Source organism: Lutjanus erythropterus, chromosome 19 (assembly GCF_056507025.1).
Source record: "Lutjanus erythropterus isolate fLutEry1 chromosome 19, fLutEry1.hap2, whole genome shotgun sequence".
NCBI classification, from domain to species: Eukaryota; Metazoa; Chordata; class Actinopteri; order Lutjaniformes; family Lutjanidae; genus Lutjanus; species Lutjanus erythropterus.
Window position 1 is genome coordinate 31,926,996 of NC_139335.1, and position 27,647 is coordinate 31,954,642.

At 40.8% G+C, this 27,647-nt stretch overlaps 1 protein-coding gene across 1 annotated transcript in view; it reads right to left on the reverse strand.

The window, feature by feature from the left end:
• tanc2a (tetratricopeptide repeat, ankyrin repeat and coiled-coil containing 2a) overlaps positions 1 to 27,647 on the reverse strand; it is a 40,760-nt gene that overhangs the window by 3,423 nt on the left and 9,690 nt on the right. Inside the window, exons 3-26 of the mRNA XM_084743749.1 lie at positions 27,316 to 27,484; positions 26,912 to 27,232; positions 23,257 to 23,382; positions 22,895 to 23,161; positions 20,376 to 20,518; positions 18,579 to 18,810; positions 18,322 to 18,494; positions 17,521 to 17,601; positions 17,225 to 17,425; positions 16,283 to 16,417; positions 12,932 to 13,128; positions 12,734 to 12,842; positions 10,899 to 11,021; positions 10,684 to 10,821; positions 10,492 to 10,590; positions 6,655 to 6,846; positions 6,452 to 6,545; positions 4,726 to 4,859; positions 4,512 to 4,635; positions 3,963 to 4,138; positions 3,692 to 3,824; positions 1,568 to 1,659; positions 1,321 to 1,455; positions 1,013 to 1,113 (exon numbers count right to left, since the gene is read on the reverse strand). Coding sequence (XP_084599875.1) covers positions 1,013 to 1,113; positions 1,321 to 1,455; positions 1,568 to 1,659; positions 3,692 to 3,824; positions 3,963 to 4,138; positions 4,512 to 4,635; positions 4,726 to 4,859; positions 6,452 to 6,545; positions 6,655 to 6,846; positions 10,492 to 10,590; positions 10,684 to 10,821; positions 10,899 to 11,021; positions 12,734 to 12,842; positions 12,932 to 13,128; positions 16,283 to 16,417; positions 17,225 to 17,425; positions 17,521 to 17,601; positions 18,322 to 18,494; positions 18,579 to 18,810; positions 20,376 to 20,518; positions 22,895 to 23,161; positions 23,257 to 23,382; positions 26,912 to 27,232; positions 27,316 to 27,484 — 3,695 coding nt within the window. The remainder of the gene's footprint in view (positions 1 to 1,012; positions 1,114 to 1,320; positions 1,456 to 1,567; positions 1,660 to 3,691; positions 3,825 to 3,962; positions 4,139 to 4,511; positions 4,636 to 4,725; positions 4,860 to 6,451; positions 6,546 to 6,654; positions 6,847 to 10,491; positions 10,591 to 10,683; positions 10,822 to 10,898; positions 11,022 to 12,733; positions 12,843 to 12,931; positions 13,129 to 16,282; positions 16,418 to 17,224; positions 17,426 to 17,520; positions 17,602 to 18,321; positions 18,495 to 18,578; positions 18,811 to 20,375; positions 20,519 to 22,894; positions 23,162 to 23,256; positions 23,383 to 26,911; positions 27,233 to 27,315; positions 27,485 to 27,647) is intronic.

Here is a 27,647-nt window from a genome sequence, read left to right on the forward strand (position 1 = left end):
TTTGTCAAGTTTCTGATAGATTCCCTCAGCCTGTTCATGTTCCCACCTCAGTCTGAGACTCTTTCTACCAGCTGCTTTACTGAATCTGTATGTTTTCAAATGTGTTGACTCATAAGATGAACTACACCCAGGCTTACAGACGGTACAGTGTTTCCTACAGAATGGCTGTCTAACTGTGGCGGGACTATTTAAATCTGCTCACCTTGATTTTCTCTTCACTTTCTCTCCAAAAAACACAGAGCTACACCTGCACACAGCACACACACCAGAGCTCGCCATGTGCCACCCCGCCTCTCTCTGATTTTTTGTCTCTCCCTGTCTGTGTCTGATTTGTTGGTAAAGTCACCCAAAAACACATCTTGGGTTTTGAATTTTCTTCACCCATGATTCAGTTTTCACAGCAGCAGCTGAGCTGCAGGCTTGTTAATGATGGAGCCTCGAAACAACTGAAAACAACACAGTACTGAATATCATCGACACAAACCAGCCGCACTTACAAACTTTTACAAAAGTGCATAAATAGACATATACTGTACGTTAAACAGGAGATCCTGTCTGTGTTTTTCTGCAGAGTGAGTGAGATGTAACCCTCTCACACAGCAGAGTGACCAGGTGAGGGAGGGGGTGACTGAGGGGAGATCGGTTGTGGGTGGTGTCAGACGGATAAAAAAAAAAGAAAAACAAGCCACAATGGGTCACATTATATACTATATCTATATGTGAGAAACACTGCATCATGCTGCTGACTGACAGCTCCACAGAGAGACAGAGAGGGTCGTATCTAGAAGGGAACACCAGACCCACAAAAGGTTGCCTGAGAATGACCATTTTAACAGAAATGAGTGCAAATCTCACCAGAGCTGAGGGATATACAGTAGCTATAAAGCTGCTTCATACGTCTGTTTCTACACTTTTGTTAAATAACTACTGTAAGGGACCACAAATGAGTAACTTAGTTCTTGATTTGGTTAAGATTACTTTGTTCCATTCGTCCTTATGTTGTTATTGTTACCTGCGGCTGCGTTTAGCACGGGCTCTGGCATAAAAGGCCTCATAGGATTTAGCTTTCAGCTCCAGCGCCTTGGTAGCAAACTCCTCAGCAAGGCCAAAATCCTGCAAACAAATAAAAAGAATTCACAGTTGTGCATCATGACAGCTGACAGAAGACCATGAGAGATGAGATTCATAACAAAATAAAATTAAAAACATTCTTTCTTGGCGTGAAACTAAAGCACATCATGGGTTACAATTAAATCAGGGTCATTTACTCCCTGTGGACGTGTACCTGTGTGTGTAGGAGTGAAAGAGAAGGAGACTCACATTCATCTTGCGGTGGCAGCGTGACAGGTTGAGCACCACACACACTCTGAGCTGTCTGAACGTCTTCAGCTCATCTCCTGGAAACTTCTGGAGGGCTGACTGATAGGAATGAGCTGCTTCATGCACTTTACCTTGCTACAAACACACACACACACACACACAGAATAGTTACAATACCAAATAAATGTGTGTGTGTCTGGTTAAATGTGTGTGTTTGTGCAATTGAGTTTGTGTGTGCTTGTGATACCTTGTACAGTCTGTCTCCTTCTTGGACCAGTTTACTGAGCAGAACCATCAGGATGTCTGGTTTAGAGGTCGCCATGGCCCAGGTCGCTGGTCCTACACACACACACACACACACACACACACACACACACACACACACACACACACACCACAGTGTGTTACCAGTAAAGCAAGTGACATTTGATGAGAAAGAACTAGATATTAGTTTAGATGTGTGCAGCGCCACCATGTGGCCATTTATGAGACACTTTGTATTTGGCTCATCGCTGCTGAAGCACAAAGCCAGACTTGGATTCTTAGGTTTCACACAAATTAACATGAGCGATGCTCTTTTCTCACACAGTAACACATTTTCCATCATCTTGACCAAATAATGTTTTCGCCCCTCCTCCAATTTCATCTAATATTTAAAGGTTTAACATTTTGAGAAATGCTCTTATTGGCTTTCATAATGGGAGTCAGATTAAATATTATTGCTGAAAACTGAGTAACTCAATTACTAAAAAGCCTCGAGGCAAATTATTTGCCCCTGTACTCAAGTAAGAGTGAAAGCAGCAATGTCCACAGAAAACACAAACAGAAGATGCACCAGCATGCTTTGTTTACATGTCAACAATATTTTTCCTCTGGGAGAGGACGCTCCCGACCTCCTTCAGGGGACTGGTTTATGAACATGTCACCTATTTCACTTCTTATGAGTTTTCAGGTCTGTATTTAGTGATGAGAAAGTATAATAAGGGTACTGATAAGTACAACAAAAGCAATAAAATGTAGATTTTTCAAAAAAGGAAAAACTAGTTAATTTAAGAGATCTGTCTCATTTTCTCTTTAAATGTCACTATTACTCTTAAATAAAGCAAAAGTAATTTAATAGAAAAAACTGCAGAGCGTGCAGTATTTCTTATCTGAATAGTGGATTGATTGCCAGAATAATCAATAACACAGTGTCCTTTAAGTGTGACGCCTGGTCTTTCACTTTTACCATTAACTCTGAGGAAGTGTTTCCTGAAGCCATTGTTTCTGATGAAAAATGAATTAGTCTTCTGAGTTGCAGAAACTGGCGGCACACAGCACAGTACATTACATTAGTGGTTCTCAACTCGGAGGTCTGGACCCCCAGGGGGGTCCCCAGATAATCTCCAGGGGTCGGCAGATATTTGGTAGAAAAAAACAAAATATTGTGCCAACTAAGCGGCATAGAATGAGAGCCAGAAATTTGCTCTTAGTGACATCAGCTCCTTAATGAGGTTCAACATAAGAAAAGTGCTCAAAAATCTGCAAAATACAGCTGGGACCAAGAAATTTAACATCCACCTCACTGATGGTTTAAACTATTAATCAGCACAAAAATGTCAACATAAACCACCATGTTCTGAACAGACACAAACACTAACCAAAAGTAACACAAAATACAAAACTTAAAGTACTCAGTCTAGCGGCGGGCATGATGGGAAAATGAGGCCGTATTTTAAACTGGGGTATGGTTTTTACGTAACATTGCCTGTACCACTGATATAATCTGCCATCATTAGATTTGATTGAGTGTGTTTGTGAAAGTCGAAGTGTTCTACATCTACGGAGCAACGGCTTCAAGCTCAAGACTCTGTTCAACAGGAGGCTGAAGAGGAAATGGAGACTGTGTCTCAAGGTGTGGGTAAGACGTTTCCAACAGAGCTCCTGACAGGCTTCAGAAATATCGCCCCAACTTTCTGCAACATGGATGTTTTGTTGGGGTCACAAACACCAACCTGATTATTCTTGGTGGTCGTGACATGGAAAGGTTGAGAACCTCTGAATTATATCTTACATGTGCCACTTAAACTCCTGCTTCCATTCATTCGTAACTTTTTGTTTGTGTTTTGTTTTTTCATTGCCCACCTTTTGTGTTTGTGGTTGCCCATATTTCAGGAGTCACATCTGCAAAAACTGCTTTCTGTTTTCATATAATGTTAAAATAAAAGGCATGAAAGAACGAGGGAAAATTTGATGGCTACAGGCACCATGTCTTGATTGTAGCTGGTGACCTTTCTTGCATGTCAAACCTCTCATGCTCTCATTTCCTGTCTGTACCTCTAATTTAAACAATATGAATCAGAGGTCTAGCATTACTAAGTTATGTTTCTACCTATTTTGGCTCCCTTCTTGAGCAGAGCGATGACTGCTGAGGTGTTTCTGCAGCCAACCGCTCGGTCCAGAGGACGCATCCCGCTGCAGTCCACATGCTCCACCGACGCACCATGATCCACCAAGTGCTGCACCTGACACCGGCAAAGGACACAAACACAGGAAGCATTTAGTGTGATTTATTGATCATTTGTAAAGCAAAGCGGTCTTTGTCACCAGCTTTCTTCTTGTTTCTGATACACGGCAACAACAACTGTATCTGTTTCACACACCACTTCTGGGTCGCCACAGAAGGCGGCCAGATCCAGAGGTGTCCGTCCACTGCGGTCAGCATGAGTTGTGGCAGCACCTCTGTCCACCAGCTCTCTGACCAGTTGGAGCTTGCCTTTTAGACACGCCCAGCTCAGCGCTGTTAACCCTTCCCTGTCTGTCTGGTCGAGAGACGCTCCTGGAAACACAGAAAGGGAAGCCATGAGATTCATCTTAGTGTACATTAAGGTCAAAGATAACGGTAGGATCAGAGGTTAGCTTTTAGCTTTGGGATTAAATTAAGTGTCTCCCATTGAAAATGTGTGGGGCATTATGAAGCACAAAATATGACAACAGAGACCGCGAACTGTTGAGCACCTGAAGTCGTATATCAAGCAAGAATGAAAAAGAATTTCACTTTCAACAATTCAACAATTAGTGTCCTCAGTTCACAGAATGAATGTATATTTACAGAAAACAATAAAATTTATCAGTCTGAACATTAAATATCTTGTCTTTGTACTGCATTTTACACCACGCCCCCGCTTTTTGGGGAATGGGGTCATGGTTACCATGATCTAGTAGCAGCTGGGCGGTGGCCTTATGTCCCTCTGAGGCTGCCGTCATCAGAGCTGTTCGACCCTGCTGGTCGACCATGTTCACCTCCACCCCGTGATTCAGCAACAACTCCACCACCTGAACGAGAGACACAGACGGACACATTTAACATATCTGGATCAGAAGTCAAAATAAAACGTGTTCACTTTGTGTGTGTGTTCACTGTACCTGCCAGTGGTCACGTCTGACAGCGCTGAAGAGCGGAGCCACGCCCCGCCTGTTGCCTTGCTCAACAGCAGCCCCCTGATCTAACAACAGCCTGCAGACGGCCAGCCGGCCACTGCCTGCCGCTGCTGTCAGAGCTGACACACAGACACAGACAAACAGAGACAAATGTCAAAAAAATTAATAAATTAGAACTTTAAGGTAGACTTATTTTCACCAAATGAGAAGAAGAGTTCCATAAATTATGATTGCTACAGGAATTTTGTTGAAAATCGACCTCTGCTTGTAAAATGTTTGGAGAAATAAGGATTAAATGACTGTCTGGTTAAGACAGAGTGAATCTGTGAATGAGTTTGACAAGGACACATGGAACAAGCTGAAAGATTTCCCTCTTTGAACTGAATCTTGTGTGGATCAGAGCAGCTACACGTCACTTCCCTCGACCACGCTGCATTTCGGGTGAAAACAAGTGCTGTTAAAAGTACCTGTGCTAAAAGAGAAGACTGGTGTCATTCATATACATGTTAATGTTGGTGATATAATTAGTTTACCATAATGCCACAGAGGACAGATGACTGAAACAGCAAAACAGTGTCTTTAAAAGTGACAGATGTCAGAAATACATCACCCGGAGATTCAATGTTATTGTATATGTCAGGATATACCACCTCTGGCCACTAGGTGGAGTTGTTCTTCCACTTAGATGGAGGCAGACACTCATCAACCTCTATTTCTGCCACTTTTTCTATGTAATGATGCCAACTGTTGATCAGCAAAGACACTGCCCAAAGGATTTAGGCTCCTAGTAGCTCAGCAGTGATGCGGTTTTCATTTTATGCACAGACAGACAGACAGAAGAATTTGTATCGACCGCCAATCAAATTAGAGCAGTTGTTTTCACCTAAAAAGGGGCAGAATGATGACGCAGGAGCACAGTAGCCTGAAGGGCTGCTCTGATCTATAGAAACATTTCTATCATATATTGTAAGAAGTTGAGTTTCCAGATATAAAGGAGAAAAAGTAGTTGGAAGTTCTGTAGCACGAATACAGTGACTGATTCATTTGTTTAGAAGCTGGTAAACTGAGGCTGGGCTCTTGGGAGGAGATTTGTACTGTAGTGTACAGTTTCCTCCACTAGAGGTCAGTGACAGTCACTCTTATTTACTGTTTGATTTCCTTATTCCTCCTTATATAATCTTTATATTCATTGCTATTTATTTTCATTGTCAAGCACAAAAAGTGGATACCTCCCATGGGTTTATAAGACACCAAATACAGTTGCCGTGTTCAAACATTACTGTCCATTTTAAAGTTCAAGTTTCTCATACTCATCAGGCCAGAAGAAGTCAGCATAGAGGACATTTTAGTAAAAAATACATCCCTTAAGTCCTCATAGGCAGGACAGCAAGACAAAAAATGAACTTCATTCTCCATTTCATCCAGCTCACACAACAAACAGAGTCTCTCCTTCTCTGGAGTCACATTTTTGTCTAAATATTACAAACTAATCTGTTATGTGACAAATCGTTCAAATTAAATAAGCATTTCATCTCGTTAGCGCAGGATGACCATGTGAAATGTCCCTATTAAATATCTTTAGTTAACTATTTGGATGTGATTAGGTCATTTAGGTGATCATGTCACTGCTTCAGTTGACTTTGAGGAAAGCACTAGTGATTCTGTAGAATGAACAGTATTTTGTGTAGCTGTGGTGTAGTTTTTGTAGTACCTGTCTCCCCCCACAGACTGTCAGGTGTGTTGATCTCAGGTCTCTCCTCATCTTGCTCGTCTTCCTCTGGAAGATCCAGGAGGTATGACAGCATCTACACACACGCACACACAACAAATGTTACAAACATATCATAAATATCATTGTGATTTAGTAACACATGATGTTGTAAAGGTGTGTGTGTGTGTATGTGTGTAGCTGACCTCTGTGTGGCCCATGCTGGCTGCTGCAATCAGAGCCTGCTGCACCGCCTGGCACCGGCTCGCCCCCCTCTGGCCGCAGCAGGAGGTGCAGCTCCAGTCTGCGTGCTTCAGCAGGAAGCGCAGCACCTCGAGGTGGCCGCGCTGAGCCGCGTGCACCAACACACAGCGACCCGAGCTGTCCACATGACCCGCCTGAGTACAGAGACAAGACGCTGAGATGCAGCACGTCTATACAGCACATCCAATGTCATCCATTCTGCTGGCACATGTCAGGGATCTTTTGATTTTCTGCAACCAGCTCAGACACTGTGTCAATTTTATATGTCCTTACAAGAGACGCCAGCACCGGAGGAAAAAAACAGTTGAGACCCAAAATTTCAAGGCAACTTACTGCAATACAGTTTTGAGTTTTGAGCCCAACTCAAGATCTTAAATTTTGAAGTAAAAAAAAAAGTTTTGCCTATCTGTAATCTTTATTTGAGATAATTTACTTTTTTTATTCAGATAAAATTCAAACTCAGCTTTGAAACTCAAAAAAAAAAAGTATTTCAAATATTGGTCAGTGAGCTGTGAACCTTATTTGCCATTATCTGGGTGCCCAAAATTTTTGTTTGAGTTTTTGAAATACAATTTTTGAGGTTTTCCAAATCTCAAAGATTCAAGTTTACGTTACAAAGAAAAGCAAATTATCTCAAAAAAAGATTAGTAGTTGGTAAAACTTATTCAAAACTTAAGACTTTAAGTTGTGCTGGAAACTCAAACATCTATTGAAGTAAACTGCCTTGAATTTTTGAGTTTTCTCAACTTTTTCATTTTACAGTGAACTGGATGGTCTTAAATTGGTGCAGGGGAAAGACATTAGGGAAAATACTGAAGCACAATAATGCAATCTATACCAAAATGAGATTTAATCATTTGTAATGGTGCAGTCATGAGGAGTCTGGAACAATGGTTACACAACTGTGACGAGGTTAAAGATTTATGTGGAAAAACATCTTTTGTAAATGAGCTGGTCAGTGTGTTCCTGTCTAAGAACCCAGCTCTGTGCATGTTGGGTATTATCCCTAAACATCTACAGATGTTTGGATACAATAAAGTGTGGTGCCAGCTGGCCATGCTAACAGGATGCAGAATGATTGAGAGACAATAGAAGTCAGTCCTGCCTTCATCACTCAGATTGAACTCAAGTCCAAACATGGAAAGTTATGAAGCAGTTGTATTTAGACTCTTAGGACGCCAAGAGCTGCTCTTGAAGTCATGGAGCCTATTGATTATAGGTATTGAACTGGATACTTCTTATTTTGATCGATGTTTGCTGGTGAACCTGTTCATCTGTAGTTCAACGCAAAGTATTATTTTGGTCTGTATTAGTATTTATTTATGCAGATATACAGTAGGGGTTGGTGGGGGCAATGGCTGCAAATTTGTTTTAAATGTTCCACTAAATGGTTACATCTCCGTTGCATAAATATATATTTAATAAAAGAAAGAAAAGAAAAGTTGTTGGACACAGACGACCCAAAGTCTGACGTGAGAAAAGCACTGGGGGAGGAGTTTCAGACGTTGTTTGTCGATCCAACAAGACCTTTATTTAAGGCATGCTGGCCCTTTAAGAAGCTCAGATTTGTTGAACTTCTTACATTATTGTAGCATCTTTCAAATTCTTCTTCTTACATACATCTTTGTTTGTAACAATAACAATAGTGATAACTTTATTTATGTAGCACAATTCATGCATAAAATGCAACACAAAGTGCTGAAGGTAAAAGCAGAAAAAATACAGCATTTAAAACAAAATAAATAAAATAAAGTGAAAGTTAATAAAGATTAGTGTAGAAAAATGAGACAAACCTGACTGGAAGACACACAAAATCCTACAAATGATCAGTGGTTATGAGGGGGCAGTGACGTCCCGCTGCTGACTATGGCAACATTATTCTTGATACAACCACAGGATGGCAACAGAGTACACATTTTCTAAATCCTGCACATGATGACTTCAAATCTTGAGAGGCAGAAAATCTACCGACAGACAGGTAAGGCCCTTTCACACACGCACTGCACTTATCTAAAGAAACCTGGGAGCGCTGTCTGCGTGAACACAAATGTCTGCATCAGTTCAGTGTCTGCAGGGTTCACAGTGGGCGTGGGCAATGTTGCACCGAGTGCTGCTGCTTCGTACTCTTGTCTGCTGTCTGTTTGCTTTCCACTCTTTTGTTGACTGTTTCGTTTTCATAAAGCAAAAGTTTTAATGCACCTCTTTGGTATCTATGATGTGAAAACACAGTCAGAGAAAGTAAAAGTGTGCATCCAGTTCTAAATATCCCAGCACACCACACAGAGTCTCTCTGCTGGGCAGGCAAATAGGAGTGGCACCATTTCTATCACCCTTTCTGCTTCCATCACAGTTGTTTTTTTTTGCAGTTTGTGGCCATCTTGAGACTTGGTTTGTACTGTTATATGCACCAATACAGTCATCATTATGGATGAGTGCTCCTCCTCCTGCCCACTCAAAAGGCACCACCCCTCACCTGAACTGTATGGAGCATTTAACATATGAGAATCCATCTCACACAGACAGTCACTGACCAGGTTGCACCAGCTGGTCTTTACTAAGCCTGCTAAGTCACTTGTAGTTAAAACCAGTCTTTGGAATGGACTTTTTACATTGGCTGCAGCAACCAGACTTAAGCCCAGTCTTAACAATATTCTGCTGTATGGCTGATTTGTAGTTAATCATTTCTGATTTGCAGCAACGTTACGGAGGAGCAAAGATAAAGAAAAGGCAATTTCATCTCGCACTGAAGGAAGAAAATTATACAGACAGAGCAAGAAAACATAGAGAGCCACGCAGTCCAACATAAAAACAAATAAGAAGCAGGTGACTTGGAGAGAAATAACAGACATAAGACATAAATAATGATCCAGATAAAACGGATGGATGGATGTTCGTGAGCACATTGTTTGAACTAGTAACCACAACATCCCCAGACTCCCTTAAAAAATGAGCAAATTTGGGAGTGAAGAGAAACATGAACTTTGTGAAACTCTATCTCTGACAAAGTCTTAATTATTTGGGCCTTCTTGCAAATTCTACAAATGCTATTTAATTCTTATGTTAGATGTTGTATCTGACTGAATATGATCAATTTCCCATCTGCGTTGCTTTCCACATAGTTGTGTTGAATAACTCATCTCTTTTGGCTCATTACCACACACACACAGCTGGGCTGGCTCGCCTCGGTTTGACTCGGCCTGTCAGCCCAGTGCGGCAGGGGTTTGCATTTTCATTACAACAGGGCCACCCGCTTGAAAGGTGTGTCTTTAACTGAAGACGAGCTTGAGGAGGCTCAAGTCGAGCGCCTGTAAAGTGGTGGATAAACCATTCATACGTGTCTCTGGGATGAACACACAGTTTCCCTAAACAGTTCACAATGAAAGTCCCTGTTGTTTCGTTATTTAAACACTTTTTGCTTTTGCGTCGTACAGTTTGGCTCAGTGCAGCCAAAAGTGCTGGTGGTAAAGGCCTGTTTGACTGTTCACAGCACCAAATAGAAGGTATCTGTGACTTTGGCTGTATATCTGTAGTCATCAGGTTAGATTCTGACTTTACGTCCACTCCTGACTAGTTGTAAGATTTATACCTGGTCTTAGCAAGAAGAAAGCTTAAGCCTAGATGGTGCAACCAACATTAACTATCAGGTTTAGAATGCTAAGACCAACTTAGCTTAAGACCAGGTGTCCTGTTGGTGCAACCTGAGAATCAGGTTAGGACATTGTCTGAATTTACCCTTTCAGTTTATATAATAGTATATCAGTCATATATGAAATGACTACCTTTGCTTTGTGCTGACTCAGTATGGTGACGATGTCCAGGTGTCCAGCTGCAGCGGCAAATCCCAGTGCAGTCAAACCATCGTTTGACTGAGCATCCACCTAGAAATACAACACAGCAAGCCTCAGGTGTGACTGCAGTAAACTGACACAATCACTGAATTGAAAATTGAAAAGAATAGTTTCTTTTATTACCTGAGCTCCGTGGTCGAGCAGCAGCGCCACTGCATCACTGTGTCCCAGGTGAGCGTGGACGCACAGCAGGGGAGCGTTGCCAAGGACATCACTGCGGTAGTCTACATCAGCCCCGCCCATAATCAGCAACCTGCTCACCTGGACAGGTAAGGAGCAGAGTTACAGTCCATCTGTATTACAGAGTGTGTCTTGATGTGTGTTTGCAGTATGGTTACCTTGATGTTTGGGGTGTAGAGGTTGCGCAGCGACGAGACAGCAGGGCTCAGGCTCTCTGTGCTGTAGGACAGCCACAGCCCCTGTAGAACTGAGGAGGAAACCCCAAGCTTCTTACTCAAACCCTGGAGATGAGAACAGAAGCCACAGAAACAAATAGTTAGACGTGCTGATGATAGATGAGTAGATGAACTGCCATTTTTTGATGAAGGAAAAATATGTGACAAAACAGCATTATAATGAAGTACTGTAGTGCTACAGAGATGTCCTGGCCCACAAATCATCATGTTTGTTTGGTACAGACCCCAACAAATGTCACATCATCATGATTTTTATCTTTGTTTTTTTAAGTGAAAATTAAAATTGTGATGCAAAAATGATTCCCACTGATTATAAAGCATATTGCACACACGATTTCAGTCAAAATAATATGACCTATGACTAATTACTGGCACTGATAAGAAATCTGTGGGCTCTCGCTTGCTAACATGACACATAGAGTTCAACTGAAAAATGGCAGCTAGCAGTGACTAACCTCAACAACATGAAAATTAGAGCTATGTTACTAGGGCTGAACAATTAATTAATTTTTAATAAAAATCACAATATGTTCTACTGCAATTTTCAAATCACAGGAGGTGCAATATTTGATAAACCTCAATTTTTGTTTGTAAAATGATTGTGGTGCTGCAGAGATGTGCTGGTCTACATATCAGATTCTACAGACTTAAGAAAATGTTGTAGGGTTATTTTTATTTTTAAGATGAATTGATTAGTTCTTTCTTGTCACAATCTTGTCAATTGAAAAAGAGGTCCAAACGTGAAAACAGGTGGAGCACACAGACTTATTTTTCAACTAGTGATCAATCTGGCAATAATTTTACCACTAATCAATTAGTTGTTGGGTCCATAAAATGTCAGAAAATATTGATCAGTGTTTCCCAAAGTCCATGATGACGTCCTCAAATGTCTTGTTTTGTCCACAACTCAAAGATATTTAAAAAAAACATCCAAACCAATTAATTGATTATCAAAACAGCTGACAACAAATTTATTAATCAGCAAATCATTGCATATTGCCACAAAAATCTGACATTTAATATGTTTTTCAATGAAAATAAGAATAATGATGTAAAAATGATCAGTCCCTATAAAATTTAAAATTAGATATCTTTCCAAAATCCTTTCGCCCTATATGTTATATTGCTTTATCAATCATACACTGATTGATTATTCACTGGACACAATACAGTACTATTGCCATTATTGATAAATACATTAATAAACACTCAAAATGTCCTTACATCTGCTTACTACCATGTTATAATGTATTATCAAACACTTATTATTACATGATCCTTATAAAAGCTAAATTGGAAGGATAAAATGAAGTGTTAATTACACAGTAATCATGATATATGATCATGAATAGAGACTCTGCACACGTCACTCTTCTCTGAAAAGCTACACGTGTAACAATGTGATGCATTTTCCATCCAAAGCATCAGCCAGCACCTCTGTCAGCTGTCACCAATGGACAGATCACGGCGCCAGACAAACGTTTGCACCACTCATCAGACACTCACAAACATGAAGTAACGGTGTGAGCTGTCTCACCGTAAAACAGCTGTTTGTTCCACATCAATTTGTGTAAAAAAAAAAACATCCACGACGTGTACTAATCCAGGGCTCTGACCAGATGCTTATTCTACACTGTCATCTGAATGAGAGGTTTCACTCCTTCTTGTCCACCTGTGGCACCAAAACAGTTCCTCATGTCGGTCCAATCCATGCTGATCTACTTGCAGACTGTGTGTGTGTGTGTGTGTGAGCTGACCTTGTAGATATGAGCCTTCAGGATGTGATGTCCCAGCTCTAGCGTCTGCTGTCGGTTCAACTTTCCCTCCTGTCTGCAGAGCCAGAAGGCCAGGAGAGTGTGGCCGCTCCTGGAGACAAGCAGAAACATCTCAGTGAAAACCTCCGTCTTTCTTCCAGTCTTTTTCCCCTCTCACTGTCTCACTGCCCGTCAGTGTACCTGGGGTCGCAGAGGAACCTGTCATCCTGACCCTCCTCTCTCCACATCAGCCACTCCCTGAAGGAGGCGTGGTTCAGCATCCTGCTGCCGTCGTTCCTCCGCACCAGGAAAGAGGAGAGCTGCTCCAGACGGTGCACAAACTCCGCCCAGTGGAGCGTCCCTCCAGTCAGAGTGCCCGCATTCACCACCTCAAACAGCTGGACGAGCAGAGAGGAGTCAGTCACTTTAAGTGTATTATTCAATTTCAACATGTCAAAAACATGCCAACAAGACTAAGAGTCTACAGCCAAGCTAGCAGCTCTGTGAGGCTGCACAGCACTGCTTTGAGCTAAATGCTTACATCAGCATGCTAACACACTTACAATAATAATAATAATAATAATAATAATCTTTATTTATATAGCACCTTTCATACAAAGCATGCAGCTCAAAGTGCTTCACATAATAGAGACTATGAAGAATAGGAGTAAAAAGTACAAATAAATGTATACATACAATAAAAATTAAGCAAGAATAGCACAATTTAAAGAAGATTAAAAAGAATATATATGTGCATATATATATACATATATATACATATATACACACACACACACATATGCAATGCATACATACAACATACACATAATGATGATAGTAAAGATAGTATAAAATGACAATTTAGAAAAAGCCATTGGACATGAAAAAAAAAAAAGGAACTAACTAACTTAGCCTTTGTACTACTTTCAAACTACTGTGAAGGCTCGGTTGAAAAGATGTGTCTTTAACTGCCGTTTGAAAGTCTCAACAGAGCCTGCCTCTCTGATGTGTTTGGGTAGGCTGTTCCACAGTTTGGGAGCATAGCTGAAAAAAGCTGCATCTCCAATTTTCTTTTTGTTATAGTTTTGGGCGTCTAAAAACCCAGCAGTGGAGGACCTGAGAGGTCTTGATGGAACATAGAACAGCAGAGAGTCTCTAATGTAGGATGGTCCCCTCTCACTGTCTCACTGCCCGTCAATGCACGCTTATGGTTAGCAGATGTAATGTTTACTATGTTCACCATCTTAGTGGTAGTGTGTTAGCTGATTAGAATGAAACACTGCTGAGGCTGATGGGAATGTCATTCATTTTGCAGGAATTTGAACTGGATTTAAATTTTGACCTAATGATACAGCAGCACTGAATGAAAAGTTAAGGGGTAACTGGTACCTGGACCCTATTTTCCCATGTTTTTAAATGGGGACAGCAGTTTCTGAAATTGAATTTGAAACTGACCCGTCTCCCACCTCCAAACCATGTCCAATCATAGGTTAAGCAACCGTAACTAGAGCTGTCAAACTTTCCATTTCTCTCCATGTTGAAGGTGTGCAGGAGGCTCTAAGAAGAGAGATACTCCGAGAAGAGATACTCAGTGTTTCATGAGTCTGGACGGTAGTGTCTTTTTTGTTGTCGTGAAACCCAAGAGCACACGAGTGCTGAATGGTTTAAACTCTGTCTTCATCTACTCTAACATAAGCTGCAAACGTTAGCATGTCTGGCTAACTAATGCTAACTTACTAGCTGCAGTCATGTTACCTCCAGACAAACTTGTTAGATCCCACTGCATCTGCGTTTGTTCTGTGGGGGTTTGAGGAGGAGGATGTGAGCTGATGCAGAATCAAAGTGGGCTGGTCTGGCTGGGTGACCCGACTCAAGGTCCGCTGCACTAACTGAGTCCCTGTGCTTCCTTTTTCCCACATTAATGAGTGTATTTCTGTCATCTACCATGTAGATATACCTGTTGTATTTCACCATCCGACCAATGTTTGCTGAGATGATAGCTTTAGTCATCTCAGTCTGTTAGCATTAATGTTATATCATGTACGCAGCTGTTAACTTTACATAAACACTTTCACAGGGTGCTTGTTTTAAAATGTGTCAGATGGAAACATTAAAACATCAGCTGGAGACTTTTCAGCCAACTCAAAGCAGTAGCTTACATCAGTCAGCTAAACTTACGAAATCTGCTTGTGAGTCATTATTTTAGCCGACAAAATCCACTGTCATCAGCTTGAAATGAGAAGCTGCTTTTGTTTATGTGTCTAAGGATTCAAAGACCTAATTTCGATGTTAAATCTGCCACCATTATCACCACAAAACTGCATAAATGCAATGCAAGAATGGAAAGTTTGGCAGGCTTAGCAACAGTAACTAAGGAGGGCAGTGCTTAGCAAAGGGTAAACCGGTCCTTTATTGAGACTGAGCACAGCAGCCGTCAGCTGTGAAACAGACTGCAACGTAATCTTTATGAGCAGTTGCAAAGCATCAAAATACATCCACTAAAAGTGTTTGTTTTGCCACTAACAGGCTAGGATTGTTATTCTAACGCCTTGTCTAGACCACAAATGTTACGTAAGCATGGACAGCATGGACACCACACCAAAGTGTCCGTCTTTACAAGCTCCGTATTGTCCACACATTTCAAAGCCTCAGCAGTAAATGAGCAGCCAAACTTTCTGCGCTCTGTGCAGTTTTCCTTAAGTAAGTAATAAGTAAAATAAAATATAATAAATAAATAGTATTAAGTGAATATTCCTCATCTATTTTCCATCAGCATGCTTCATAAGCACTGCAGTGTGTGTGGATGAGAAAAAGAGGTGTTGAACCAGAAACAGTATTTTTGTTGCTCTCACCAAACTATTTTCAACTATTGTCATTTTATCATTGTAAAGCATACTTTATTCAAATTTGTAAGACCGTCTAAGTTCATCTTTCCACTGTTCCAACAATCACAGCCACCAGTGTTTTGGACAAAATAAACCCTTAATTCACAGCAGGTATTTTCACATTTAACGGTGTGAAATAAGGGTTAATTTGGACCAAACCACCAGATTTAGTGATTTTTGGAACAGTCAGAAGCTGAAACAAGACGGTTTTGCTGAGTTTTATTTAGTTTTGAGTTTCAGTGAACAGTGTTTTACAATGATAAAATGACTGTTTCTGTAAATGGAGTCTGGTTAGTTTGGTGAGAGAAATTAAACAGCTGTTTCTGGTTGAACAAACTGAACCTACTCTTTAACAAAGAAGTTGATCTCTGTAAGCACCTTTCCTTATCTTATCAGACACTTCATAAGAACAATCTGAGTCTTCCTGACAACACAAAGACTTTGATGTGCACAAGTGTCTGCAAGGATTACATAGCAACCTGTTTTATGGCTGACGGCTGCAGCAGCATCCCTCAATACTGGACCATTTCTAACAACTGTTGTCCTCATTAGTCACTTAGACACAAAGACATGGGGAAATATGGTCCAGGTTGAACCTGTTACAGTTGTTGGGCTTCATTCTGAGGGTGACATGAATGTTGAGACACAATGATAGTGTCTAACGAACCTGCTGGTCGGTCAGTGGGTGCAATGACGCCACGGTAACGTTGAGCAGTGGCAGAACTCTCTGGAAAGACGACTGCGTGGGAAACCGCATGTTGAGCTGCAGCAGGTAGACCTCTGCCAGACTCACAGGAACCACCTACACACACACACACACACACATACACACACACACACACTAAGTCCTCCCGTCTGCTGTCTATCAAACTGAATATATCTAGCTAAGCAAACAAACATTATTGCATCAGAAATTTATTGAATTGTATTTAACTAATTAAATAACATAACTCAACTGCAAGCTCAATTGCTTTCAGCATTTAATCTTCAAATGATATTTCAATCACTGTCAGCCTCTCTGCTTCCACTTTAACTGACATTTCAAGTGATTTTGTCATCGACAAAAACATACATTTCAACTGTTTTCATGTCCACACTTAATCAGACAAGTTATCTGATTTCATCTCTTACATCTTGATTCCACTGGACACATTGCGTCTGCAATGCAGTTTTGATCTGTCTGAGTGTTTTGTCTACCTGATTATGTTATCTTGCTCAGATTTTGTTGATTTGGACATTTTTCCTTGATTTTTGTACTTCTACCATGGGTAAGGTACACTGCGAGGTAGCTGGATTCGCCAGATCACAAGATCAAGTTATCTGTTTTTGTCCGCACCAAAAGTGGTGTGCAGCCAATCAGTGTCCGAGGAGGACGTGTCCTAGAAGTGACACATCTCGAACAAACAAAGGTGGCTCCTGAAGAGGTTAGCATAGATACTGTGATAGCATCAATTATCTCAGAACTGGAGAGTATTTCTTCATTGAAATAAAAGCAAAGTAAGAAACCAAAACAATTATAAAATAAGTTGTTATGTTACAACTTTTCCTTCAATCGTTCTTTCATTTTGCCTCCACTTCACATCATTCTTTCTTCCCTCCCCTTCCTCACCTTGAAGCTGGAGCTCTTTAGGACCAGGTATCCTCCTTCTATCAGGTCCAGGGTCAGTTTCAGGTAGAGGTACGAGCCCTTACTCAGGCTCTTTAGGTGGCTTATCAGCTTCGCCAGTGCCGTGTTGTCGAGGCGGCCGTTGCTCAGCGACACGTTGCTCTGGATCTCTGCGCTGCTGTGGATACGCTGCATCAGATAACCCTGGGGGAAAAAAAAAACAACAAAAACGTATAGATGTACAAATAGACATAGAGACAGACAGAGAGACAGACAGCGAGGCAGACTGTGCATGTTACCTGCAGGTCCTGGTCTATGGCGTTGTTCTCTTCCATCCTGTCCAGAGAGATGCGGTGAAAAGGTAGAGAACCTGTGATGTCCTAATTGAGAAAAGGACAGAGAAAAAGATTCAGATTAAGATCAGCTTAGTTTAGTCAGTCCCCAATAATGACTTTTGGTAGTCCTCAGGGAAGAATTCTTGGCCCAAATTTGTTGTCACGGTATTGGCCCCCGAGGAGCTGCTGGTGGAATCACAAGCATTGTGTAGAATGGCTGCGATCTGCCCCGGCTGATGTGGCGCAGCCGTAACGTGATGCAGCCGCGCCTGGTGGACTTTTTTCCTCTTTTTGTTGTGTCTTAGTTTTGTAAAGTTTAAAATAGGGACAACACACTCTTAACTCTTGTGATACCAATTATTGCTGTTACTACAGCTCTGTGCTTCAGCATGTGGAGAAGAAACAAGGCTTGACAGCAGTCTTTTTCTAAACAATCTGAGTTGTTTGACTGATTGACATGACTGATGACAATCACAACCACCTGATACCAAAGGCTAAAGTTTGACTGTGTTATGGCAGTAATAAATTGTTTGATCTTTGAAGGGAATTTGGTGATAATGAATATTAGAGTCTTGATTAAAAAAAAACAGAAATTTTATTAAAAATGCCATACTTTGGTAACTTATAACCATAATTTACCACAACATCAAACAGTTGGAAACAAAAAGTTCCCAATTTTTTTGTTTCTGAAGTCTGTTTTTGCTTGTGTGTGTGTGTGTGTGTGTATGTGTGTGTATACATATATATGTATATATGTATATATACCTGCTGACTGGTCCTGACAGTGGTAATGACCTTAAACCAGGAAGGAAATTTCTGGACGTTTTGGGACAGGAAGGAAGTTAGTGTGTCGCCGTAGTCTGGCCGGTGGAACTCTGCCTCGTTCAGCCCATCAATCAGTACAATAAGCCCCGCCCCCTCTACGTGCAACTTCCTCTCTGTAAAATGAACGATACAGAACAGAACAGAGTGAGCACTGACCCTGACTATACCGAACAGGAGCTGGCAGAATCTGTACGCACCTTTGTAGAGAGCATCCAGTGGTTCCAGTATTCCTCTCTGGAGGGCGGAGCTTGGATCCTGGATGCAGGAGCGCAGACTAAGTGTGCTCTGGAGCTGTGGTGACCGGTGCAGCAGCTCCCGATAGGCCAGCAGCTGAGGGGCGTCACTGAGCATCGCCGCCATGTTGTGGACGAACTCCGGAACCAGGCAGGTGTGACAGTTATCAGCTTGACAGAAATGATATGAAACTACCTGCAAAGACAGACAGAAAGAAATATTTGAGTTTGATTGTGGATTTCTTGACCAGCACCTTACAGCTGTGACAGGGTTCAACATTCTTTTTTTTTTATTAATATCAGAAATCTACTTGCCCAGAGTCAAACAAACTGTTTTATAAAATTAGCAGTTATCGGATGACAACAAAGATTTAAGTTTATTGTCATGTTAAATCTATGGCTGCAGTGTCTTTAAAATGTCAGACAACAGTAAAAAATGTTCATCCCACTTCCTCAAAGACCAAGGTGATGTCTTTAAATGTATTTTGTCAGTCTAAAACATACAGATATTCATTTTAATGTGATAATAAATGAAGAATATTGGCAAGTCTTCATATTTGAGAGGCTGTAGTGTAAACAGTATTTCTGCCATTTCTGTATGAAAAATTACTTGAGCAAGTAATCATTTATCAAAATTGTTTAATACTCTAAACTCTTTTTTACCACTTGCCTGGTCGGGCAAGTGAGTTGTCAGATTTACTTGCCTGACATGGAATTGTACTTGCCCCAGGCAAGAAGGCAGGAGGTAAATTAATTATTTATGTACATATATATGGGCAAAATAATTAGGACCTACTTCATTTCTCATCACATTACATAAGCTGTTGTATGTTTTGTGATGGAAAACACAACAAAGTCTGATGTTTCAAAGTGGACTATAACCTGGTTGAGCTGATATAAAACAATCACGCAAACAATAACTAGACACATAACTTCAATCTCAATAAAATCCTTTCCATTTTTTGTACTATTTTTTGTTTTCAGGCCAACGCTCATTGAAACAGCCTCCTCCCAGCATGCTGTCACCTGTTAACTTCCCATTTACTGTTCCAACAGAGGCCATGCATTCACTAAAAGACTGTCAGTTCACACTAAGTGTAGCCACACACGTGGAGTTGCCTTCATTTTGTGCAAAAGGCAAAAGCAATTAATCTCTCTGACTTATTTTATTTCTTCATCTAAAAACTGAACTACTCAGCCAGAGAGCAATTTATCATGAGAGTAATGCAATCACTTTTCAAGCAGTTTCAAGCACTTTATCCAAAATAAAGTACTTGAAACTGCTTAAGCTATAATTTGTTACTGTGCAACAAATGGAGACATTCATGTTTTGAACTGTGAACGGTCCCTAATAAATTAAATAATAATAATAAAAACAAAATTAAGTATTAGTAGCATAAAATGAAAACGCTGAAGTACAAATACTGACAAACTGTACCTAACTAGAAGAGGTCACTCAGTTGAGTGCAGACCCCTGCCAGGCAACAGATGGTGAAGCACCTACTGCAATGCTCCCACTAATGCCAGATGTAACCAGCTGAGGTTTACAAAGTTCCACCAACACTAACACGACCCCAACACATGTTAGCTAAAATGAAATTTCACTTGTGGCCCCAACAGAGGTCCTTCAGCATACTGTCATGACTGTGCACAAAAAAAAAAATTAGGTTGATTGGTCCTTTAGTCTTCGAGATTAGTTCCAGACGAGATGCAGGTCCATTAATGATTCACAGAGGCACGCACTCACACAGAAGATCCTACCTGTCCTGCAAGCCTCCTCAGTGCCTCCTCCTGTCTCCTCCTCATCTCTGGCGTCCCTGGACAGCTTCCTCCTCCTCCTCCTCCTTCATCTCCTCCTCCTCCTCTTCCCAGGGAATCATGGGAGACAGAAACAGCCTCTACATCTGGAGTGAGGAGAGAAGAATATTAGACTTTTTTCTAAATCTCAGTAAAGATGTTAATAGACAAACCATTGCTCTTTTGGTTTTTCCACTGCATGATTTATTGGGTTCTTCTGGTGGCTGTGTGTGACTCGGCTGCAAGTCTGGTTGCTGATTTTATTGGGTTGTGCATGATGACTCAGCCGTCTCTTACAGAATGAATAAGGTTGTCTTCATGGCTGGAATAACTCACTGGGGGTCCTTTGGCAGGCATGTGATATGGGCTCCTGCCAACGATTTACTATGTCCCCTTCAAGCGCCTACCAAGAACAGGACGTATTGCAGAAAATGAAGCCAACAATGAAGCACTTCCAAAATGACATCAGGCCTTTTTTTTCCTGTCTGGAACTGTTTTTTATTTTTGTCCTGGACCTAATTTTACATGCATGAGCACAAATTCTTATAATGAAACCTGATTTGTATTTGATTACCACATTTCTCTGAAGGTTTAGAAAGTAAATCTAAACTGAGAGTAAAGAAAAGCTGTACAACTGAAATGAGTGAGTAATGGAAACAAAACAGGAAAATGCAATCAGAATTTTATTGGGCCATATTGCACGATTTTACTTTAAATAGAATCAGAGGAAGTCCTGACAGAATAGGCCATCCTGTAAACTAGTAAGTAACTGCAGAGAAAATAAGGTTCTTCTGAAGTGTGTATGAAAAGATACCAAGCGTCATAATTGGATCAAGATGTAAAAATAGCACCTGCAGAACATCAACCCAGCTTTATTCTGCACACCAGCAAGTATGATTAAGACTGGAGAAAGGTTCTTCAGGCATGAGACTTGTTAAGTGTCTGAATATTGAACATAGAACTAGAATCTACATCTATATCTCAGTGTATCTACAGAAGGATGTTTTGGTTACTAGCAGGTCCAGTTATCACCATACAGACAAAGACCATCAGGAAAAAAACTCAATCTGATGCTTATTTGACTCATCTGAAGTTAAAAGGAGCACATTTTTTATGATTTATAAACTAATCTGTAAAGAAATAAAGGTGCTAACTAGAACAAACAGGGTTCTTCAGCTTGTCCCCAGAGGATAACCCTTTTTGGTTCCTGGTAGAGCCATTTAAAAAGGGGGTTCCCTCTAGAACCCAACAGAAAGGGTTATATGTAGAACCATCTGTGAAAGGTTTCACTCAGAACCTCCTATGAAAGGTTCTAGAGAGAACCCTTCTAGGGTAAGGGTGCTAACAAGAACCCGCGCAGGGGATTCTAACAAGAATCTTTTTTTTATTATCCAAGGGTTTGATCTAGAACCCACCCAGGGGAGGTTTGGCAAAAATATTTTTTTATCTAAGGGTTTTATCTGGAGCACATTCAAGGGGTTCTACCAAGAATCTTTTTATGTTCCAAGCGTTTTATCTAGAACCCACCCAGGGGTTTCTACTGAGAACCTTTTTTAATATTCCAAGGGTTTTTATCTACAAAAACACGGGGTTCTACATAATACAGAATATTTTTATATCCTGAGGATTTTATCTTGAACACACTCAAGAGTTTCTACTGAGAAGATTTTTATATTCTAAAGGTATTATCAAGAACACACTCAGAGGGTTCTAAAAGGAACATTTTTTATATTCCAAGGGTTTTAACCTAAAACTCACTTAAAGGCTTCTATCAAGAACCTTTTTTTATTATTACTATTACGGTACAAAGAACACTTTATGAACCCTTGACAAAAAGGGTTCAACAATACTTGAAGGATTCTTTCTTCCAAAAAGGACTCTTAATGGAACCTTGCCTGATTGCTAAACAGTGATACGACTGTCTTATGTTATGTGTTTGAGTTTGTGAAGACCTCGGAATTTGAGTGGTTGTTTTAATACAAAAAGGGGAGGGGGAAAAGCACCTGGATGGACTGCTCTCATCCATATCCCATTTCTGCCATGTTCTGCCAATAAATCCTTGTAAATATAACACACTGGACCTCTTAAAAGATGGATGTTGTGTGTTAAGGTTAACCACAGATTGACTATGAAATGATATGAAGAGATGAGAGACATCTGAGTTGATATAAGAAAATAAAATATGGTTGAAAAATACAATTAAAAGCATTCAGGATGTGTTGCTTTGTATTAGAATTTGAGATTAAACCTATTTAACCACTGACTGGTTGAATGAAAGACTGTAATACTGTATATTTTATAATTATGGTCATTTACATGTCTCTTGTAAATTTCTGTATCCACCAGGAATAAATATTGTTAATACTGTATTTTGTCAAAGGTATTTTAAAAAGATGATGGACTGTACATAAGGAAACTGAAAAGAAGAGAGTCATTTGGTGAACAAAGCATGGTGAAGAAAAGACCCTACAATCTCAGCTTACGTTTGGGCATGGTCTGGATGCCGCCAGCGGTCGGCCACATGCGGTTTCCGTGACAACTGAGTGCCACCAGACGAGCTATGATGGCTGTTTTTCCAAAGCCCATGTTGCCGATGATCACCACGCCCCGACTGGTTGATGGGTCACCACTACGAAGACAAGCGTCCACCTCCTGGAAGAGCCACTCCCTGCCGGTGAACAGCCAATCAGACGAGAGGCCGGGAACCTCAAAGTGGAGGGGCTTCAGGTTGAGAGATGGTGTGAATCGAACTGCAGGAGAGGAGTGGAAGAGTGGAGCGTTGTTTTATTAAAATAGTTGTCTGTATGTGTGTTTGAAAGCACATGTAAGTGTTGTGTAGGTTTACCTCTGTGGTCCTGTTGAGTACGACTCCCAGAATTCTGCCTGGGCATTCTGAGGGACGTCCTTGAAGGAATGTGTCTCTGCTGCTCATCCAGATAGGCTAGATCTTCAAGGTGGGCAGAACTAGTGGCTGGAGAGAGACACAGTGATGGAAGAAAGTTCATTTTCTGCATAGACAGTAGTATGTAGTAGCAAGGAACTCTCCTGGTTGAATCATCAGTCTGAAAGATGAAAAACTGAGACAAAATATTAAAATATGTAAAAATGTTCTCTGATAAAAGGTAGACTACTGTGCAGATAAAAGCAATTTGGAGGAATGGTGGTATAAACCAATCACAGAACTTAAAAAAAAATGTTGCTGGTGTTGCTAATGGCAAGTGAAACCTAAAGTTTATGTATTTTAACAGTTTGAATCAGTTAGATTTAAGATTCTCTGTAAAATTCACATGACTTGACCCTTCCTAAGTCCTTTGTGCACTGTGCTTCAATAGCAGTTGAGCAAACTTGTTACCTCAGTCAACTTTCTCCTTTTTCAGTCAGAGCAGCATGCAGGGTCATATCTTAAGTTAGTTAATGCCAGAACACTGCTAGATAATTAGCTAGCTAATGTTAGCATAACTTGAGCTAATTAGCGGGCTAATCACTGTGGTAAATTATCTAGCTAGGTAGCTAGTGTTTAGCTTACATTAACTAATTTAAAGATGGGAATATATTTCACTTTTAAAGGTTCCCTTTGAAAGTGATAGTTTACACAAAAATGAAACTTCATTTATTATAAACTCACCTTCATGATGATTGAAGGTTGGGTTTAGTTTTTTACTCCATAAATCTCTTTGGAGAATCTGTGAACAGTGACCAGTTTTCAAACATTAAAGAAACACCCAAAAAACTAAACAAAACATACAATTTCTCCATACTGCTCATCTGGTGTAATCTGAGTCTCCTAAAGCCCCAACATGCCAAGTTGACTTTAAAGAAGTCATTTACAGCATGATTTTGGTCTGAATCTTCACTGTAGATCCTTAGCTTGGAGACACATTCACATCCACATGCACACCGTCTGAACTGGGTGTGTGTGGTGTGACGGTGTGTGTGCACAAGTGAACAGCATGTCGGGGCTTTGAAAAACCTGGATTACAACAGATGAGGCATTTTCTGTTTTGTTTTTTCAATTGCTTTCTGTTTGAAAACTGGTCACCTTTCACTTCAATTATTTGGGAGATTCTGTGACGCTGTTTTCCTGTGAAACTCCAGCACTGTTTTGTGAACTAAAAAACTCATGAGGGTGAGCAGATAATGACTGAATTCTCATGTTTGAGTGCAATATCCCTTTAACTGTCTTCAAAATTCTGCTTTCATTACAATATAGACGAGCCTAGCACATAATGCTGTACAAAAAAACAGGAGAAGGAGAAAGTTGACTGAAATACCAAGTTTGCTCAACTGTCATTGGAACACAGACAAAAAAGGGGTGGGACTTAGGAAGCGTCAACAACATCAAAGTTTGTGAATTCGCTTCTTCTCCCAAGAAGTCAGTCAGGGGGTAGGAGGCAATATGTAGGGGGATGACAGGTATGCCGTCTCCATTATTAGCAAAATGAGCTAAATGCATCCCAATGCCAACCCTCCTCTCCATCCACTGTGAAGACAGATGACAACACTGCTGTCTAGTGGCCAGGGGTTTAAATACAACACAAAAATCCCAAAACAATCAAATAATTTACCCATGATCTCATGATAATGACAAAATAAATTAATTACAAGCAAATCTTCCTAAATGATGCTCACCTTTGTGTCTGTATGAATTCAGTGTGAATTCAGTGTTGTTTTGCTGCTTGTTGATCCTCTAACGCTAAACTATACAATCACAAACAAAACCCAGGGTTTGAAACACAAAACTGTGTGAAGACCTGCAACTGTCATGTAGATTTGTGGTTAAAAATATTTTCTTTTCTTATTCATCATTAGTGAAGTGAAGAACAGGCAGGATTTTGTAGGATATTGTCCGAGGAGTGAAGTGTCTTGACTTCCCCTGCAGCTGCTGTAAAGCTGATCTGAAAGCTAACAAAGCACTGCTGAATGTTGAAAACTATGAGACGTCTCGACTCACAAAAAAAACGTACTGACACCTACCGAAAGTTTGATCCAATCAATCCAGTTACAATCCTCAAACACCACAGAGAATATCACCGCTGGCCGTTGCTTGTATCCTGTCAGTATGTATATGTGTGTGTGTGTGTGTGTGTTTTGAGAAACGTCACACATGTCCTTCCTTCCTCCTTCCTTCCTTTCCCAAAGAGCTCATGGTTTATAGTTTTTATCAGACACGGAGAGAGGAAAAGAAGGAAGGGAGGATGACATGTGAATATGTTGCCCAGGCGTTGTCTTTTGTTTTGTAAGAAAAATAAAGTTTTGTTTTTATTCTAACTTTCTCCACATAGATCATTCATTCTTGAGACCGGCTGAGAAATAAACATTATAGTGATTTTTATCCAGAAAAAAATGTAGCTCCCCTATTTAAATTTTGGTTTTGGTTTAACCAATCACTTGCCAATGATTTTTTTGAAAGTGTCTGCCCTTTTCCATATGTTTTTAAGGACAAGTTCCCAGATGGTTCTGTGTAACAAACCATCTGGCGTGTCAGGTCAACTAAATCCTACACAAAACACAAAACACTGCTGGAGTTTAACAAGAAAACAGTGTTGCAGAATCTCAAATTGAAGTGAATGGTGACCAGTTTTCAAACAGAAAAAACAACCAAAAACATAAAATGCCTCCATACTGCTTGTCTGCTGTAAGCCAAGTCTCCTTAAGCCCCAACATGCCGTTCAGTTGTACGCGCACTCCATCACACCACACACACACACACAGTTCAGATTGTGTGTGTGCACATGAACGTGGCTCCAGGCTAAGGATCTACAGTAAAGATTCAGGATAAAAACATGGCGGAAATGACGTCTTTCAAGTCAACTTGGCATGCTGGGGCTTTAGGAGACTTGGATTACACCAGACAAGCAGTATGGAGGCATTTTATGTTTTTGGTTGTTGTTTTTTTTTTATTTATTTAACTGGTCACCATTCACTTCCATTGTTTGGGAGATTCTGCAACACTGTTTTCCTGTGAAACTCCAGCAGTGTTTTGAGGACTGAAAAATTAAACCCGACCTTCAATCAGCACGAAGGTGAGTAGATAATGACAGAATTTTCATTTTAGGGTGAACTATCCCTTTACATTGAAGTTGGTATTGGTGGATTACTATTCATATTTTATTATAAAATTCTTTTTATCATTCCTTTTCTTGACCAGTCGATATCAAATAATTAATTACTTTGTAATAAGAGTGTTAATTATAATAATAATTAAAATTATTCATGTCTATTTCTATTGTACAATTAGTTATTTATGGATAAAACAGATCTACAGTGGTACAAAAAGAGTTATTATTGATAATAAGGCTGTCTGTGTGGTAAACTGTTTTAAACCCAGGGTGGACACATCACAATCATGGAAGCAAGCCTTTGTTTGCTCACTATCACTATAGTGAATTCACTATAGCTGAGAACAAATGATGTATTTCCTTCCTAACAGGAAAGAGCGTGTGGGAGAGGAAACCACAGACACACTCACACCCACACACATCATTCACTTGCCATCTTACCAGCGACTGAATTAGGGCGGGGCATGAGGTAGAGAGGGATGGAGTGGGTGGAGCCTGATGAGTGGGCGAAGCCTAGGCCTTGGTCTGGGTGGAGTTTGTTGAGGCTGTAAGTGGAGGCAGCCATGTTGTCCTCCACCCTGTAGCGGAAGCCCTCGTTCACTCTTCCTGCTGTTACCATGCAGGAAGAGGAACTGGAGGCCACCACCGGCCGGCCCGCCTGCTGCCAGAGGTTCGGGCTGCTGCCATGGTAACCATCGCCGGGGTACTTTGTGCCATCGTCCCGCTCCGCTGCCGACTCAGCAGAATAGCTGGTCAACGTGGCTGAGGGAGAGACGACACAGAGAGTGAGTGATTTAGCAGTGGAAGGGTTCCTCTGTGAAGAAGCTGTATCTACAGAACGTCACCTATGATGCCGCTGTCTCTGCTCTCAAGTGTCGAGGTGGGGGAGGCAACTGAGGCGTGGTTGGAGGAGGCGTGCTTGTTGTTGTTGTTGCCCTCGCCTCCAGCAGGGGGCTGCAGTGTGGAGCAGGGGGAGGTGCTGCTGCTGGCCAGACTGGAGGAGGGAGAGATCCTCTGTGGGGAAGACAGCAGACTGTAGCCTCACTTTCATGCTGTATGCATGTTTTTATGTATCCATGGCAAATTTACTTTATTCCTCTTACTAGTTTTATCTGTTACATACTAAAAATTATTTGGCTTATTCATGTGTTCTTGTTTTAACTGGCATTTACGATAG